The sequence below is a fragment of the Stegodyphus dumicola genome, chromosome 10, assembly GCF_044657685.1.
Source record: "Stegodyphus dumicola isolate Sdum_Otavi_A_Nest chromosome 10, ASM4465768v1".
NCBI classification, from domain to species: domain Eukaryota; kingdom Metazoa; phylum Arthropoda; class Arachnida; order Araneae; family Eresidae; genus Stegodyphus; species Stegodyphus dumicola.
Window position 1 is genome coordinate 99930353 of NC_140777.1, and position 19781 is coordinate 99950133.

The 19781-nt window shown below is 32.3% G+C and overlaps 1 protein-coding gene and 1 pseudogene across 2 annotated transcripts in view; one reads left to right on the forward strand and one right to left on the reverse strand.

Moving 5' to 3' along the window:
- The window catches only part of LOC118202291 (plexin domain-containing protein 2-like), a 76663-nt gene that overhangs the window by 14388 nt on the left and 42494 nt on the right, over positions 1-19781 (forward strand). For both annotated transcript variants that reach the window (XM_085825314.1, XM_085825315.1), the window contains exon 3: positions 15966-16112. In XM_085825314.1, the coding sequence (XP_085681440.1) occupies positions 15966-16112 (147 nt within the window). The remainder of the gene's footprint in view (positions 1-15965; positions 16113-19781) is intronic.
- LOC146995050 (small nucleolar RNA SNORD36) lies at positions 848-925 on the reverse strand (annotated as a pseudogene).

Below are 19781 nucleotides of genomic sequence, written 5' to 3' on the forward strand. Positions count from 1 at the left end.
AAAGGGTGGTGTATTTAATTATGGCAAAGCACACTAGGGCTATCTGCCTAAGGAGAGGGATGCCTTCATGGAGGACTTTCTAAGGGAACTGGCTCATATACACGTTACACATGGGGAAAACCACAAAAACAACCATGCAACCAGCCTGTTCACAGGATTCGAACTTCGGACTGAACTACCAGTGTTCAGCGACTTCACTGCTCGGCCGCTGGTGGGCAAAACTAAAAAAGGAAATTAATATTACACTGGTTGAATGTAGATGAACAATGCTATACTTAACATACTCCCTCCTTTTGATAACAGGAATTTTATCAAAACAAATATTTGATTAATCTAAAATATAACCTAAAATTCCATTTTTAAGTTCACTTAGAAGTCCATTTCAAAGTTCACTTAAAAGTCTATTTTAAAGTTCACTTAAGCATATATTTTAAAGTTCACTTGAACGTCTATTTTAAAGTTCAAAAGCCCTTGAATTTAGAGGGCACCTTTATAGCTTGATCACTTCATCATCTAATCTATAGCACTCATCCAAATAGTCATTAAACGTTTTACCATCTGGATAAAAAACTGGTTTAGCTTTAGAATAGAAATTACTTTATCAAACAAAGTAATTACTTACTTTATTCTTCCTGTGTGAGTTGACTCAATCATTTCTTTTTTAACCTGTGATTTAGAATAAATTTTGGATTTGTAATATCAACACCTGATGCTTCAGAAGCACTTTCTTCAAGTTGTTCTTCACCACACTTATCACTTTTACTTGATCCAATCCAATGATCCCAATCTTCATTATCGAGTTTCTCATCATATGGAAATTTTGGGCTTTCTTCTTCTTGAATAGCATAATAATCATCATTAAAAAGCTCTTTCGTTTTCGGTTCAAGTTTTTCAGGTTCAAAATCACTTTCAATATCATCTTTGTTAAGGTTCAATTCATCTTGAGCAGGTGCTTCTTTCAACTTTAAAAAATTTGTCTTCAAGTTCTTTTCTCATTGAATCTTTCAAATGTTTTAGATCTTCTCTTTTCTGCTCTTTCTTCATTTTTTTTTCTTTCTATGTATTCTTCATGCTTCTTCTTCCTTTTATTATCAACACGTCTGAGAGAATCCTCAATCATCCTTCGATATCATTTAATGAATTTTGAATCCGGCTTATCAAATCGGGAAATATACTTACATTCAAATGATCCAAACCTGAAAGAGAATAAAAACTTTAATAAAAACTTTTCTTGCCTTTTCATATCTTTTTCATCATCACTTGACACTGCAATATCTGTTTCTTCATAAGTTGGAATCTCATCATTTTTATATTTTCCTTTACACTTCTTATCTAAAATAAAATCTCTTAAAAGTTTCTTATTCTCTTTCAGGTTTGGATCATTTCTAAACTTCTTCAAAAAGGAGATTTCTTTCTTAACTTCTTTTTCTTGGCCTTTCAAACATTTTAAATAGTCAGCCTCTGCATCTTCTCTTAAATTTGCTATAAAATGATCGTTTACGACCTTATCAACTTCACTTCTAGATTTCAATTCAAAGGGATCTGTAATGCCAATAGCTTCTAATTCCCAAAGGTTTCTGATACCTTGATTGTGAATTAAGAGGGAGGTAACAACAGGAGCAATAGAATTTTCACCTCCAGTTGTTGGCGATTTACCCATTAAAACCCATCCGAGCAGTGTTTCCATACCAAAAATGCCTGTATTTAGTTTCTGTACTTTTCCTGTATAAATATTTCCTGCAAAGTCTGAGCCTATCAAAAGATCAATCTGTGGGTTGGTGCAATCAACATCTGCGATATGAATTCCCTTTCCAGCTTATTTTGATATCCAAGGTCCTTTCTGTAGATTAGGTATAGATCCACACATTTATAGGCTGATCTAACACAGGAATCTTGCAGCTATAACCAGTATGCAGATTCTCAACATTTATTTTATAACATTTATGATTCGTATCTGATGTCCTTCCACCAAACACAACATGTGTTAATTTTTAATGAGCTTTTGATCTTATTCCTAAAGATTCTACTGTTGATTTTAAAACATAGGAATATTAAGATCCAGTATCGATCAACACTCGAAGATGAAGTTTCTTTCCTCCATGTTGAATGGCAACCACTAAAGTTTGAAGCAAAACTCTTCCTGAAGTGCCTGTTGAAGAAGGAGAGCTAATTTCACAATTTTCTTGATTGCACTCGACTGGAACTTTTGATTTCTGCTTAAATTCTGGACAACAAACAAGGTAATGCTTCCTACCACAGAACATGCATAGAATTTTACTTTTACAATTTTTAGCTCGATGATTTGTTTTCAAACATCTAAAGCAACATTTTTTCTTTCATAATTTTCAATTTTTCATCATGACTTAAATTTTGTGCTTTGTAGCAATCTTTGCTTTGATGAGATTTTTCACAGAAAGTGCAATTAACAACATTTTTGTTATTTATTTCTTTTGCTCCTGAAAACAAGTTGCTTGCAGTAGGTACAGTAATATCTTCCCTATCCTTATGAACTTTTCTATAGGGATCACTTTGCTTCATACCTGACTTTGCTAAAGTTATTTTTTCTTCCCCTTCGACCTGAGTTCTTAGAAAATTTAAAAGTTGGCTCAGTCTTGCACTATATGATTTCTCTTCATTTACTGAGTTTCTCAAGCAAATTCTCAACACGTCTTCTGGAATACACGACTCTACAAGGGGGAAGAGCATTGCAGAATATTTATCTGATGTCATCCCAATGGATTCTAAAGATCTGAGGTGGGATTCAAGTTTATCATATAATTGAGTGATAATAAGCCTTGATTTGGTAGCATTTTTAACAACTATAGTTCATATTTCACGAACATAGTATTCCACTAACAATTCCTCACCATCAAATCTTGCTTTGAGTCTTTTAATCGCTTTTGAATAATTTTCTGCCATAGGTGGATAGCTATCGATAATCTCTTTTGCTCTTGTACCTGGGGATATACGTTGTATTAAATATTGGAATTTTATCTTCCAATTCAATTTCTTTTTGATCGTGAATATGTTTAAATTGACTCCAGAAACACAACCATTCTTTAACTTCACGGCTAAATTTCATTAGTCCAAGTTTTTATTTTTGATTTCTCATTACTTAATATATTCCTGTTTGGCTGTGATTTACTTTCTATAAAAGAATTGATGCAAACTAGTATAGCTTTATCAAATTTGACTTTATATTCTTCTACATATTCAAATTCATCAGAATAACTTTTACCATTGTCATCTGCACCTAAAGCAAGTTCTAAAATTTCGCTATCAAGAGTAATTAAACCAGCACTAATGCATTCTAAAGTAGCTAATTTAATCTTAACATCACTTATTTCTATGTTTTCATCATCAAACAGAGACATTAAACTTTTATATGTCTTTATAAATGATGTTCGTAATGGAGATCACTTCTTAACAAGATGCTGCATTGCAAACCAAAATTCAATTAATTATTTCTTATACATAGTACTCACCTCTTATATTTAATCACGTACTGAGGGTCACCAAATGTTAGATATGACAGTAAATGTGCACCATTTTCTCCAAGATCTCAAAAATTTAAACACAACCAAACAAGTTTATTCTACCAAAATAATAATGTTTTACAGCTGTTGCCACTCAAAGCAAAACTAAAAAAGGAAATTAATAGATGTAGATGAACAATGCTATACAAGTGTGACAGCAATGACTAAGCAATTTAGATATATATATTAGTAATTAAATAGCAAAGAGTATGGTAAACTTTTCTGTTGACATTACGCTTGGCGGTGATTACAGATTTAAGTTAAATGCATTAAGAAATGTTGGCAAGGAAAAATTTAGCAAAACTTTCTTTTGATGCGCTAAAAATAGATTTCCTTAATGATACTCATAGGCCAAAAGATTACATTTAGGGCTATTTGAATTAAGAATCACTGATTTGTTGTTCACATAAACATGATAGAAGAAAGACAAAATTTAGCGAAACAATTTGTCCTTTGTCACCATTCTCGTGATAGCTGATACTGAAGCTATTGAATTATTTGCAGATGAATTTATTGAACTCACTAATACTGAAAGGTTATGTCATCAAATTTACAACACTGATGAAACTGGTTTTTTCTGGCAATATGTACCTCGAAATACCTTGGCAGACTTTACAGAAAAGGCTCTAACTGGTGTCAAAGATTCCAAAGCGAGAGTAACAATTTTAGTTTGAGCAAATGCTGCAGGAGTGCATGCCTGTAAGCCTTTCATAATCAAGAAAAATACATAACCTTGAGCATTTAAAGGAGTAAAGATTTTCTCTAATATATATACATCATGCAAATAAAAGAGCATGAATGACACAAGCGTTGATAAATGATTGGTTTGATAATTATTTCATACCCGAAGCTCAGCAACATTTGCATTCGGTTGGTTTACCTGATGACACAAAAATTATGCTAATTGTAGACAACTGAACGGCTCATACTTAAAAGTTTTAGTGCAAGATAATGTTTCTGTATTATTCTTTTCTCCAAATTGTATGTTCATAATTCAGCATATGGATATCGGAATAATGTGCGAGCTGAAATGTAAATATAAAGTAGCATTTTTAAAGTCCATATTAAATTTCTTAAATAATGGCAAGACAATTCAAGAATTTTTGAAATATTTTAGCATAAAATCTGCTGTATGGAGCATCACAAGATCGTGGGAGAATGTATATCCAGATACCTTTAAAAAATGCGTGGCATTATTTATGGCCAGCTACAACGTTTCACAGTGAGGCTGATGGAGATGATCCCCACGAATTTGAAGGTTTTTGGATATCGCAACCCACAGGTAAAATTCTCTGATTAATGGATTTTTTAAAGAAATGTGGAGAAGCGGTAATAAATAAAGATGATGTAACAGAAGTTTTTCATTGTAATGACTATGCCCCAATCATAAGTAAGTTAATGGCAAGATCTGTAGTATGGTTCAAGATTGGAAAATACTGATAGTGAAGAACGTGACAGAGAGGTTATTGATAATGAAAAAATTTAGATTCACAAGTTAGTCGGAATTCTTGACATAGTAATTGCAAGACTTGAACAAGAAATTAAATCTATCTGTAGAATTAAAGAGAAAGTATTAGCACAGAAAATGAAGCAACTTAAACAGCTTGCATTGAAAGAAATATTTAATAAAGTAAACAAATAAATGTTAACTTTTTTTAAAAAATATTATTGATACCCTTTAGATCAGCGGTTCTCAACCTTTTGACTAACGCGTACCATCTAAACAAGAATTGAAAAATTTCAGTACCCCTACGGCATTTTACGAAAATTATTTTTCAGTTTCTCAATAGAAATATTTTTAAAAAATATATTTTGTCATTTCCATAACCTATTGGCTATTTGTATAAAATATGCACATGTAAAAAAATTATATTAAAAATTGGTTACCATTTTAATTATCAAAATTTAAGTTATAATACTTTAATTCTAAAATGTAGTGCGAAATTTTGGCCTGTTTAAGAGAGATCAATTTCTTTATGTTTAGTCTTATTTCACTTAGTTTTAACCATAAATTAGGGTCCACTTTTAGTTTTGTTCTGTATTTATTTTTCAAATATAACATGAAAGAAAATCCTTGTTCATACAAATAGGTTGTGCTAAGAGGCAATGCAAATTTAATAGCTTTATTTAAAATGCCTATAATTTCCTCTTAAAATATTGCTCAGATTTATTCTTTAAATTGGCATGTTTAGATTCAAGATGTCTCAAGAAATGATGGTTTCATGCTTTGATTGGATGATAGTTCACCGCAAACAACACATTAAGTTTGATTGTCCTTTTCATCTCCATTCCAAGTAAACCCAAATGATAAATAACTTTCGTTATATTTCCTGTAAACAATTTTTCTTCTCAATATTCTTAATGCTAGTAGATTTTCCTGGATCCATCACAGGTGAACATCACTTTTTCGCTTAATCAATCTTAGCCATTTTTTGATTTTGAAAAATCTAGGTTTATTTTATTATTTTTTCACAAATTTTTAAATGTACAATATAATGCAATTCAAAAGCAAATAACGACATTCTTAAATCGTGTAGAAATGTAAGGAGTAAGAAGCAACAAGAAAACAAAATATTTGCAGCAAATCGATGTAAAACAATAATTCTAATTGAAAATAGAGCAAAATGAGCCTGGAAATGGTGGCAAAATAAAGTGTAGACATACTAATAAATATCGATCAATTCTAAAAGAATTAATGAGATACTATCATCTTTTTATAGGAACTTATTTTTATTTACTATTAAATATGACATCCATTTACATTACTTCTTTTAAAAACATCATTTATGACAAATTTTATTATGTCTATGGCTCAAAGAATATGTGTGAAATTAAATACAGATTATTTTGCTATTTGTTAAAATCTGTGCATCTGTTGACCTTGATTATAGCTCAGATCGCATAAATTTAAGAATGGTAGAGAAAAACTTGAACAGGATGTTGGGATATTTAATTTTTGAATTTAATAGTCAAAAATACTTTGTTTTTTGGGTACCAGCTATTGTTCTCTTGAATACCACCAGTTGAGAACCACTGCTTTAGATCATACATGCTTAATTATTTCATAAATCACGATTTCATATTCTTAATTTAATAATTTCTACATGCCATCTTAGTAGATTTAGAATGATGATCTAACATCCGAAAAAATCTCAAATCTTGGATCGCCGATGTAAGAGTTTTAGTACTTACATAATAAATTTTTGCTGAACTTAAATATGGGTAATTGTGTAGTGTGTGATCTACTGTTTTGAGTTAGTAATTCATTTCTTAGATGTTGCCACTGAAATGCTTTTTTAAAATTCGAACAGGTTATAAAATGTCCAAAAAAAAATTGATGAAAATAACAATCAATTTTAGTGTTGCCATATAAAAAATAAATAATGATACTTAATGTTATCTAGTCAGCTATATAAGTTGGCTATGATTGAACCATTAGATGGCAGATATCCTGCCAAAGTTGCCTTATTTGTCCCTGCAGAATTCTCAGCCACACTCTTATCTGCAACTCTTACAGTAAAACATTCATCGGTCTCTCTGCATAAAGTACTAGATAGCTATTGCTTTGAAGGTATTCATCCTTCTTCCTTTTATTAGGCTTTTCCATATTATTAGAAACTTAAGTACAGACTTCTTGTTAGTGATTGTTTGAATCTGTTTTGTCGGCAATAGCCAACTGTCTTTTTTTCCGTTCAGCTGATGTTAATTCTGTCAAACAATTGTAAATGAAAGGCCAGTAGTACAGTGGCTAGTGTGTTGTGCAGTACCACCACCACAGTTCTGAGGTTCAATCCCCTGTCTGGACAAGGATGACTCGCCCTTTCATTCCTTGAATGAGTCGATAAAATGAGTGCCAAATTCTCTTGGGAACAAAACACTGGTTGCTCTGTGACTAGCTGACCCCTTGTCCAGATTATATGCTCATGCACCCTGGGACCACTGCTCAGGATTTCGAGGCACTGCAGGCCATGGCCCACTAGAGCTGTTGTGCTTTTGAGTTTAGTTAGCTATAAAGAACTGGACAGTCACAAACGGGATTTCACAGCTGTAGAACTTATTTTTTACATATAGGAAAAAAAGATGCTGCAATAACAAGTAATATTTTCCTTTTCATAAAAATAAGTTGTTATGGAGATAAATGGTTGCAGGGATTGCCAGAGCAAAATTGTTTTTTACAAAAATAACTTGCCTGAAAATGCACTTTAAAGTAAACAAAATCAGTGAGTTATTCCTGGTTTGGTACATTCATATTAATGCAACTGGTAAAAGTTGCCAGGTTTTCAGAATGTGCCAACTCTGGCAACCATGCACATGACCATTCTTCCGCAACCATGCTCATAACATTACTTTAGTCAAGCAACAATGTCATTTTCATATGCATACTTTTTTGTTGTATCCAAAGTTCCAACTGTTTTATGAACACATCATAATATTTTTTGCCTTAAACTTAGTCTTAAAATAGAATTCTTTTGTAAAAAAAGAAACAAATTCTTAACTCGGGGGGGGGGGGGCGCGAAACTACGCTAAAATTTTTACCAAAATGTTTACTTTTTCTTTTTTTATGCAGAAGAATATTTGAAAATATAACTTAACTTAAAATATTAGACAATTCATGCAGTTTTAGTTCTTTAATATATATATATTAAATCTAAATTTTTTGATATATTTTGTTTTTTATTTACCTCATAAAATCAAATCAAAAATACCACAATTTTAGTTCAATTAATTTGGAATAACATGATAATACTATTTCCTGTTATTCCAAATTAATTCAAAGTACAGATTCCATAAATGTATATTAAGTTTTTGAAATATCAATCACAAAGCATAAAAAAACAAAACATCACCCTTTGAGATGAAAGCCTGTAAAGTTTTCATTGCTATAGAAATGAATAATACTCTGATTTTATGAGTTTAACTCATACTATTTGGTAACGAATTTGTATTTTATGCTTTTTGTGTATGTTTTGAATAAAGTTATTGACAGAAATAAGGAAAATGCATCTGAGAAAAAAATTAATGTGTTGTTTAATGAAAGTGATAATGACAGTCAACCATTTTCAAGGATACATTATTGTAGATAAAGATATATTTTTTAGATATTTAAAAGAGAGTTCAATGTGCAAACTGTGTTATAATCCTCTAAAATATTTCTGAGAACAAAAATATATTAATAATCAGTTTCATGAACAAGACGTTTAAACTTTTGTCAACACACATAACTTGAATATTACCACAAAATACTCTCACTTTTCATAATATTTCTATACAGAAATTAAAAACATCCAGGCTTATAAATTATTCCTTCTTGATGCAATTGCTAATGTTCTAAACTTGTTTTGGATCTTTTCCTTGCTTTTTGTGCTTCTATAGTGGTTTGCAGTAGTCTGTCTTCTTAACAGTATTTACACATTTCATTCACTTCGAAGTTAAGATTTTACTACATTTATACCTGAACGGATACCCATTTGCCTCATGACAGATAGCCTACCCTTTTTACTGATGTTAAATAAAATTGCTGCTTCATGTACAGCAATTTCTGCTATTTGTTTTCCAGATCTAGAAGTCTTTGGACACATCTGCCATGTGCGGGAATTAAAAGATTCATTCGTATTCTGGGTAAAGCTACCAAGGCGTTGTTTCAAAAGATCTGGACTTGATGAAACTTTAAAAACTGGTTTTATAACATCCATGACTGAAAATGGCAAAGTTGCTTTATGATGAAATTACCCATCGAGCCATTTAAAACTGCCTGTTGATATTTACACCATGATTCTGCACCAGCAGGACAATATATATGTAACGGTTCAGCATCAGTTTACCTCGTATGAAAATAAACCGCCCAGATACCCTTACGCGTTTTATCAACTGACAAAGCATTTAAGCGAATTGCATTTCCATAGTACTGAGTCAGCTTATTTATCACAGTGTCTGTTAGTCTTCCTTTGCCTGATAAAGGTTTACCTTCCTTCAGATTTTCAGATCTATAATCTTGTTTTAGCTTTCTCAGTCGAGTTCCCATTCTCTTTTGTCGTGACCAACACGTTCAAGTTTTGAAACAGTTTCGTCACCATATTGTTTGCTATCATGCGTTGTAGCCAGTGAATGTTCTAGAATAAGTGTCGCCAATATAATTAATATGTTGACCTCTTTGAGCTTCTGATCTGCGAAAAAATTTTATCATACTATGGACTTCCATTTTTCTGGAAGAACTGACATGATTTTTTGACAATTTGGCAAATACTTCATTTACCCCTCTTCGAAAGCTTTTATAGATTTTTTTTGCTTTCCTCATATAACCTTTACAAGTGGATGAGAGAACTTCAAAATCTAAAACGTTCCCTGTTTCAGCTCCTGTTACAGAATTTACTTCTATATGCGAAGTATATCCTCTCGTTTCCCACTTTCCATCCCCACTTATGGTGACAGAATTTGTTTAGTTTTGCTAGAGTAATTTTCATACTTTTAATGGCAACAGTTTTTGAAGCTGCATGTATATGCTTTCAGATTTTATCATAAGCATTCTGTATCACAGATTTACCTAGATCCATTACACCACAAAATGTTTCTAGAGGTTCCAGACCTTGGCCAATGCATCGTATAGCATATACAATTCATCTGCTCAATTCAGGAACATTTTTGTGTTCCTCAATCAATTTTGAATTATTGAATTCATTTTTAAAACTGCATGGTTCACATTTTTCACATTTTATTGAATTCAGTTTTAAAACTGCATGTTTCGCATTTTTCAAATTATTGAATTCAGTTTTAAAAGTTCACATGTAACAGAAATTGCTGGAAATAATCCAAAGTGTTTTCTCTCAGAAATATTGACAGAATTACAACACAATTTGCACATTACTTTCTCTTTACTTTCTCTTTCAAAAATGTAAACAATGTCTTTATCCATAATAATATATCCATGAGCATGGTTGACAATGTCAGTATAACTTTCATTAAACAATGCATTATTAATTTTTTACTCAGATGCACTTTTTACATGTTGACTGTGAGTACAGTACAAAGTCCGAAATCCGGACTCATCGGGACATTAGCGATTCCGGATTTGGGATTTTTCCGGATATTAGATCATCAGTTTAAATCTAGTAAGATGGCATGTAGAAATTATAAAATAAAAAATATGAAATCTTGATTTCTGGAAATAATGAAGTATTCTTAATCTAATGGGTATCAAAATTTACAAAAAAAAAAAAAAAAAAAAAAAAAAAAAAAAAAAGCTTAATATTTATTTGCTTACCTTTCCAAACACTTCTTTCAATGTAAGTTGTTTCGTTTTTTTGCATAATACTTTCTCTTTAATTCTGTAGACAGACATAATCTCTTGTTTAGTTAGTCTGTAGACAGACATAATCTCTTGTATAATCTTGTTATGGTTGAAGTCCTGTAACTGCTATTTCGAGAATTCTGACTAACTTGTCAATCGAAATTTTCTTGTTTTCAGTAACTTCTCTGTCACTTTCTTCACTATTAGTAGTGGTATTTTATGGATCTAGAACCATACTACAGATTTTTCCATTCATTAATTGATTGATGATTGAGAAGCGTTGTCATCGTAATGAAAAACTTCTTTTATATCATCTTCATGTATTACTGCTTCTCCGCATTTCTTTACAAAATCTGTTAATTGGATAATTTCACCTTTGTTCTGTAATATCTGAAAACCTTTACAATTAGCGGCTGTCATCATCAAATTTAGCTATCCTTCACTGTACATATTTGGCTATGCATCATGAGCTTGGCGACTAATGACAAGTTGTACCGTTAAATTTTATCTTGCTTCTATCGTGTACTGAGACATTTAAGCCTGGATTGTATTAGTTTTGTTATTTATTATACTTATATATATTTCTTGCACCTGCTTAAGGCTTATCAGAGTTCTGAATAAATAAATTCCCGCATATACTTAAGCCTTATTGAGGGCTGTCATTAAATATCTTACTGCCTGATGCAGTCTCCGTGGGTCCTAAATTCTGTGACCCGGTGTGACCATACAAGCTCTGGCACGATTCTGGGTTTATGTGAATAACAAATCAGTTATTTTTAATTCAAATAGCCCTACATGTAATCTTTTTGTCTCAGAGTATCATCAACAAAATCTAATTTTAGCATGTGGAAAGAAATTTTTGGTAAACTTTTCTTCATCAACATTTTTTAGTGCTTTTAACTTAAATCTGTAATTATTACCAAGCATAATGTCAACATAAAAGGTTACCATACTCCTTTATTATTCAATTACTAACATAAAAAAATTGTTTAGGCATTGCTAAGTGAGTCATTACTCAACTTGTCATGTTTTGATAAATATGCGGTGAAAATATAATAAATAATGATTTGCTAGGTTGGCGTCAAATCAACAATGGATCTATGTGGAATGTTTCGGTTTGAGATGTGTGCCAAACAGATACGCAGTAATGGAGCCAAATTAAATGATCGTACAAGGTAAAATGATTGTTTCTTCAATAGCAGGGTATTTTATTTAGTGTCGAAGTGAAATTAAGAATCGGGACCGTACAGATATTTTATTATGTGTGGAGGGGGAAATCAAAATGCACAAGTGTAAATCCTACGAGAAAACGTAGCTGGTGGTTTTAGGGTCCGGATTTTAGATTATTCCGAATAATGGGCGTCCGGATTTCGAACTTTGTATTGTATTATGGTCATCACCTGATGAAAACAAGCTTTTATCAGGAAGTTCAGATCTGATATTTCTGTAATAGTTGCCGTAGAAGCGATGTTTTTTACTTGACACACGTAACATTCATGTTTTCTTTTCTCATAAGTAAGGGGGGAAAGTCATATTGTTTCCACTGTAATGTAGTGATTATAGGATTAGGTAGAATTTGGAAATGCAGGGGAACTAGAGCAAGTCAGTAACAGCTAAAACGAGCAACAGTAACACCTTAGGTGCAAATTTTCTCTACTGTGTAATGCTGATGGAAGTTAAGAAATGATCATGATTTCAAAGATCACTGATTACATCTGGCATTCCTTTTTTTTTTTTTTTTTTTTTTTTTTTTTTTTTGTGACTTCATAAGGGATCAACTTAAGCCCAGTAATGATAAAAATATTTTTTTTTCCTCTTAAAAATCAAGAATAAGAAAAAGGAGAATCAAGAATTTAATAAAAGTGGATTGCAAAGTGCCTCCCTTTTTAAATAATAAGGCAGTTTTTCCAGTTTGGCAGGAAAGTATATCAGTGTTGAAAAAGTATAATATTAAAATATATTTCATTTCTAAGCATTCTGAATATGGTACTGATTTAACTCCAAAAGCAAGGTGAAAGAAGCAGCTAATTGATTCTTTTAAAGTTTATTCAGACGGCAAAATGTGTTCAGAAAGCAAACTAAAGAGCAAAATGCTAGTGTAGGAAATGGTTTTGTTATTGCTGATAACAATAGGAGGGACTATTTTCTTATGGAAAATTATCAAGGAATGCATGTCTTGACTGAAGCTTGTAAAATTGTATGTCCTGATATTTTTAAACACAAATTTGAATATGTAAGTTTATCTCAGAGAACCATCATGAGAATGGTCAATAACAATTATGATGAAGAATTATCAGGGTTCGTAGCCGTCCTTACAAGTGCTTATAAGTCCTTATCTTTGAAAATAAAATATAAAGGCCCTTATAGGTGCTTACTTTTTCTTTTAAGCCCTTATTTTTTTTTGTTTTTGGTGCTTATTTTTTGCTTTTAGTGCTTTTTTTAATGAACGCGCATTTTCCCCCCTGTACCAAATCCTAAACTAAATAAACAACTTTTTTTCTTTATATGGAACGTCAGATGGTGAATCATACTCCCGGAAATAGCTTTTCCCCCTTTCTCTGCATTAACGTAACCTATGGTGCACGTCGTTCTATTGGTCAAAGAATTGCGAAAATCGTAGAAAATTCCGGTACATTCAGTATTCTTTTCCTCCCACTCAAATACTACGTTATGCTTATATTATGAGCATATGTCTGAATATTTATAATAATATAGTTGCAGTAGCTGCTGAAGTTTAGATAATAAACTTCCAAAAATGGGTTTATTTTTACACAGATTAGCTTTCTAAGGAATAATATTCGGAATGGCTTAAATAAAAGGAAAGTAATCGAATAGTCAGAATATTTTTTTTTTTTTTTTTTTTTTTTTTACAATACATTATACAGTACGGAGATTGGGAGGTTCTCCCGTTTCTCCGAAAAATCTCTAATATTGAAGCAGCGAACTTTTTTTTTTTTTTTTTTTTTTTTTTTTTTTTTGGTCACTGTCCAATCTGGATTGAATAGGACTAAAAGTTTTGCGGTCTACCCAACCCAAGCGAAGAATGATTCTATTCGGGAAATTTAACGGTCTGTTCAAAATTCGAATCAAAAACACCCCAGATTAGTAAGTCTCTTTCTTTTCCTTTATTTAGTTCTTTATTCTTCGAATACCGGCAACTGTTGATTCCGATTCCGAGTGCGTAATAAATATCACGTATGGATGAATTACGCCGCACGTATTGCGCAATCAAGATCAGCAAAATACTTTCTTATAGGATATTTAAAAACCTTGTTGCGCAATAACGTTTGCGGTATTTTGCAGAGATAATTAATTTTGATGTTCGGTCTGAGATTTATTTATGAACACACAAGAGTTTTACTGTTCTTTCTAAGCAGAATATTTCTCAGTTCCGTTGGTCTATTTTTATATGATGCACATATCGAAATGTCAAAATCATTTATTTAGCCGAGAAATTTAAAGAACGGCTACAATCTCCCCCTCCTCCTCTTTTTCCAGTTACCCTCGACTATACGGAATATTCGGCAATTTCCGAGTATACAGGTTAGTTAAGCTTTTACTGTTAAAGGATGACTACATGAGGCAATTTCCCGTCTCTTGATTTCAGAAATGTTCCTCTTTTCTACTTAAATTACTTTGCTTGGAATATATGTTAAGAGAAAACTGTTATGCAATGAAAATTTAGAAAATGTTCAGAATTTTTATATAAGTTAAATTATTTAAATATTAATATGAGTGGGAAAAATTGTATTTATTATTAGGTGCCAAGCGAATACAATTAATATGGCTTATTATTAGTATTTATTTTCTATATTTTGAACTGAAATTTCATCATTAAATCTTGTAATATAGTTTAGTTCTGCATAGTTTTTTTTTTCTCTCATTGTAAACTAATTCTGTAAATTGAACTGTCATTTAAAATTTAAAAAAAAAAAAGTTAATTGTTTTCCATGGTTGAGGTAATGCTCATTCTCTTAATAAATATTGCATTGCTCATATTTTAAATTGCAAGTTTAATTTATGGTTATGCAGTTGTGTATAATGTAATTAGACAGGTGCTTATTTTTTTCTTAAAATGTGCTTGAAAAGTGCTTATAGGTGCTTATTTTTTTAATTAAAATGTGGCTATGAACCCTGATTATGATCAGCGTTCATCAGATGGTACTCGATTGCTTTTGACAGAGTTTCAGGAATCTGAATAATAAACTTTACTCCTGAAATTTAAAAAATTGTGAAAGAAGTAAAAAACATCATTTGTCTCTTAAGATTCTTGTTTGTTAGAAATTTATATATTTTTTATGTTAAAATTCACTATCCTTGATTATAACAATTTGTATCCAAAAATGCTGTTTTATTTATGGCCTGCATTACCCCTGATTCTTTAGGTAAAAGAGTTGCCTAGATTTAATCTAAATGAAATGTGTAGCATAACTATATTTAATAAACATTTATTGTGTGAAATTCTGGTGGAGGCGAATGACCAACAATTTTAGATTATTTTTTTACCTATGCCATATAGTAACATAATCCTCAATAATATATATTGTAGATATACATTACAATAATTCTTTTCTCCTAAGCTATTTAATAGCAATAATGTATTTTCTTTGTAGTGACATTAGGATTTTTAGAAGCAGGCAAGATGAAAAATGAGCAATTGCCTTCGCCGAGAATCGAACCACGGACCTCTGGAATTCCGGCCCAGCGTGCAGAAACACTACACCATGAAGGCATGCCAGGAAAGTGGGAGAAATACCTTATATACTCCCCTTTTTAAAGGGCAACTGGGCTTTTTAGGGGACCGTATTGTAAAATCCCGGGTGTGGAGAATCCTTATCCAACACCCTTTTAGTTCGGGCACCACTGTAGAGACATTAGGATTTTTGGAAGCAGGCAAGATGAAAAATGAGCAATCGCCTTCATCGGGAATCGAATGACAGACCTCTGAAATACCTGCCTAGCGTGCAGAACTACTACACCATGAAGGCACGCTAGGAAAGCGGGAGAAATACCTTATATCTTATTCTGCATTACGCCCCTTTTTTAAAAAAATTTTGCATAAGAAAAACATTTTATTCATTTATTTATTTGCTGCTAAATTTAATTTACTTCCATCGCTTTATAATATGACGTTCTTTTTCTAGCTTAAGGAAGATCATCATACATATTACAACTCAACATTCTATTCTGATCCAGAGGTAGCTAAATCATTATGGGTGGATTTGGATTCATTGCATGATAATCATGTAATTACCCATGAAATGTTATCTGATTCTCATAGGCAAGCTACAGTAAGTAGAGAGAATTTTATAAAAGTGTTTATAAACTGTAAAATTCAAGATTTTGTGATATTTAAATATACTTCTTTCTTATTTAATTTTTGTTTCCTTATCTCAGTTTTCAGTTTATGCTCTTGCAATATATGGTTTTTAGATTTTCAGAATTAGTGGCATATATATATGCAAAATAATGTTATGGGTACTTTTGCATGTTTTTTCTTTAAATAAATAATTTTAGTTTATGCATTTCAAATAGCTCTCATTTCAGATGTGCGTAATTCTTTTAGTTTCATAAGTGTATTGCTATCCATGAATGTTTTATTCTGTCTTTTGAGAATAGAAGTAATTAACTGAAAAGGATTTTATTGATGTTATTTAAACTCTGCTATTTCTAAGCCCTGTAAAATGTTTTATTTTAAGTAAGAGAGTTTTTTTTTTTTTTTTTTATATATTATTTTGACATTGTGTTACTTTTGATATAACTAACTTTAGTATAGTGCTATTCTATGGTACAATTACTAAAAGTCGTTTCTGGGTAATGTGACCTCATTACAACCTTCTAGTTAGTGCCACAATAAAGTGTGTAGTATATGTAAGTGTGTATAATAGTTTTTTTATCGAAGAATTTATTTTAAGTGAAACACGTCATCATGTCGTTTTTCGCTAAAGGACGTAAACAAGATATGTGTGTTCTAGCAAAAGAACTTGGGGTGAATGTTACGGAACAAATTGACAATAGTTGATATTAAGGATGCCATTTTAATGAGTTAGGGATATAATGAAGAGTTCACTAAAGATCTATATTTTAGAATTATTGCGGAACGAAAAGAAATAAAGGAATGTGAATTTACGAAAGAAAACAGCGAGAGAAACGCGAATATAACGAAAAGAAAAAGATAGAAGAACGCAAGCACGAGCTTGAGAAACTGAAAATACAAGTAGCTAGTTCAGGTGCTAATCATGATTCCGTACCTGCTTTGAAACTCACTGACATGGGTATTCCTAAGTTACAATTACAAACTTTAATTCCTCACTTTAATCCAAAAAGTGATGACATGAGCCTTTTTCTCACTATTTGAAAGGCAACTAGCAATTTTGAACATACCTCAAGGGAAATGGGTAGTGTATCTCTTAGGTTTATCTAATGACGTCGCAAAGGAATCTGCTGGTGATGCACAAGATTATGACAACATTAAACAAATTCTCTTAAAGCGTTTTAAATTGAGTGCTGAAAAGTTTCGACAGTTATTTTCGCAACATCACAAAAGTCCAGATAGTACATGGCGAGATTTTTACTTCGATTTGAGAAATTTCTTCGATGGCTGGATTGGCGAATTAAAAGTCAATACTTTTGAGAAGTTAAAGGATTTGATGATATCAGACCTTCTGAGTATAGAGAACATTTTGTGGATCATTGGTCCGAGTGGACTGATCCGCTTCAACTGGCTGATAAATTAGATTTATATGAAGAAGCTAAAAACATCAGGAGTAGAAACGTCAATAATAACACTCCAACGTAGTGGTCCTAAAAATTATAAAAATAACCCTCAACTTGTTAAAAACTCAGTGACAAGGAATTCTGGCATGAGAGAAGATCGATCAACTGTTAGTTGTTATGGTTGTGGAAAATTGGGCGTCGTTAAGGCTAAGTGTCCAACCTGCTCTCCTTCTTTAAGTAAAGAATCAACTGATTCAAAGCAATTTACATACAGTGTCTGTAGAGACACTTCACACGACTCTTTTAAGAGTAAAAATCAACGGATTTACGGGAATTGTCTGTGCTGATACTGGTGCTACTCGCACTATAGTGGGAGAAACATTATATAATCTCTTGAAAGAACAAGGATCAGAATTTAAGAAAACTACTATGAAGGTCACTCTTGCAGACGGTATTCAAAGGAACAAAGAGGTCCACATGACCCAGGTAGACATTCACATCGAAGAAAGATCATTCCGCATAACTTTATTTGCGCTTTCCTCAGCAAAGGAGAACAGGACTCTTTTAGGATCGGATTTTCTTAGAAGTGCTGGAATTGTTTTAGATCTACAAAATCTGGTGGTTTTACCACAATAATCCGCAACAAAAGTTTAAGTTTATTGATGATGATTCTAAACCTAACGATCGAACCAAATGTACGTCGGAAGTTGACACTGTACTGTTAAGAGAATGTGAAGGACAACATCTATCAGCTCATCAAAGATCACAATTAAATGAAATATTGAGTCAATATTCAACTATCTTCCAACCAGGGGGAGAAGCAACACCTTTCATAGAACATCGAATTAAAACTGGAAACCATCCCCCAGTAGCTGTACCACCATACAGAATGAACCCTGCTAAGAAAGAAATCTTAAAGCAAGAAATTGACAAGCTCTTATCCGAAGGAATAATTGAAGAATACGAATCCCCTTATGCATCCCCAGTTGTTTTAATACTGAAACCTAATGGAACAGTACGCCTCTGCATAGATTACCAGAAATTGAACACGATTTCAGTTCCAGATTCCTACCCACTTCCGAGAATGGACGGAAACCTACTCCTTTCATGTCGACCCTTGATCGCCGTGCAGGTTATCACCAAGTGAAGGTGTACGTATCCAAATGATCAGAGGGTTGTTGATGCTTGTTCCTTTATCTATTGCACCAAGATATTTTACTGTACATTTATTTACAATTTATTTACAAGTCGTATGCCACCTGGCATATTTACAAGTGTTATGCCTCCTGGCATGTACATGATAGACATATTCTGCCACCTGGCATGTGAATTGATACATCATACTAGTTTTCTGCCACCTGACAGATACGATGCAATTACCTCAATTAGCAGTAAAACGCCCGACATTTTGGCGTGTCCGCTTCCCTTACGTTCTGTAATGCAACTAACTCTTTGTGCGGTGCGCCGTCTGGGCACAGATCACTGAGGAGGCCAAAACATCCTACCCCCCGATGAATTACATTCATCTTAATACAATCTTCAATATATGCAAACAAGTAAATGAAAAATATAGAAACTGAAAACATACAAAAACCTTCAAAAAGTATAAAATTACATGTTACACTTACCAATCTTCTAGCAAAACATCTTATATCTTACTATATTGAAACGTTAACTATGAGGGTTAAACTAGAACAAACAAATAAAATTATTAGTACAATAAGAAATGAAAATAATAATAAAACATATTCAATATGAAACAAACACTTAAGTTAATGTTCTTCAACTGGTAAAAGACACAGTTTGGTAATAGGACGTTTAATGTCCCCATGCACAGTTTTTAGTCTAACTACTCAGACATTATTGTCTCTTCCATGAAACACTTCTATTACTCGCCCGAGTTTCCAACGTAATGAAGGCAGATTATCTTCTTTAATGAGAACCAAGTCATTTAGACTAATATTTCTGCTAGGCTGTCTCCATTTGCTACGCTGCTGTAGTTGGCACAGGTACTCTTTAGACCACCGCTTCCAAAACCCTTGGAACATCTGCTGTGTTAGTTGCCATCTTTGCAATGGAGACACTCGTACTTCGGTTAAATCTTGTTCTGGAACAGCTGTTAAAGAAGTCCCTATAATAAAGTGTCCAGGAGTCAAAGCTGTCAAATCATTGGGATCACTGGAGACCGGTGTTATTGGCCTCGAATTTAAGCATGCTTCAATTTGTGCAATTAGAGTTAGAAA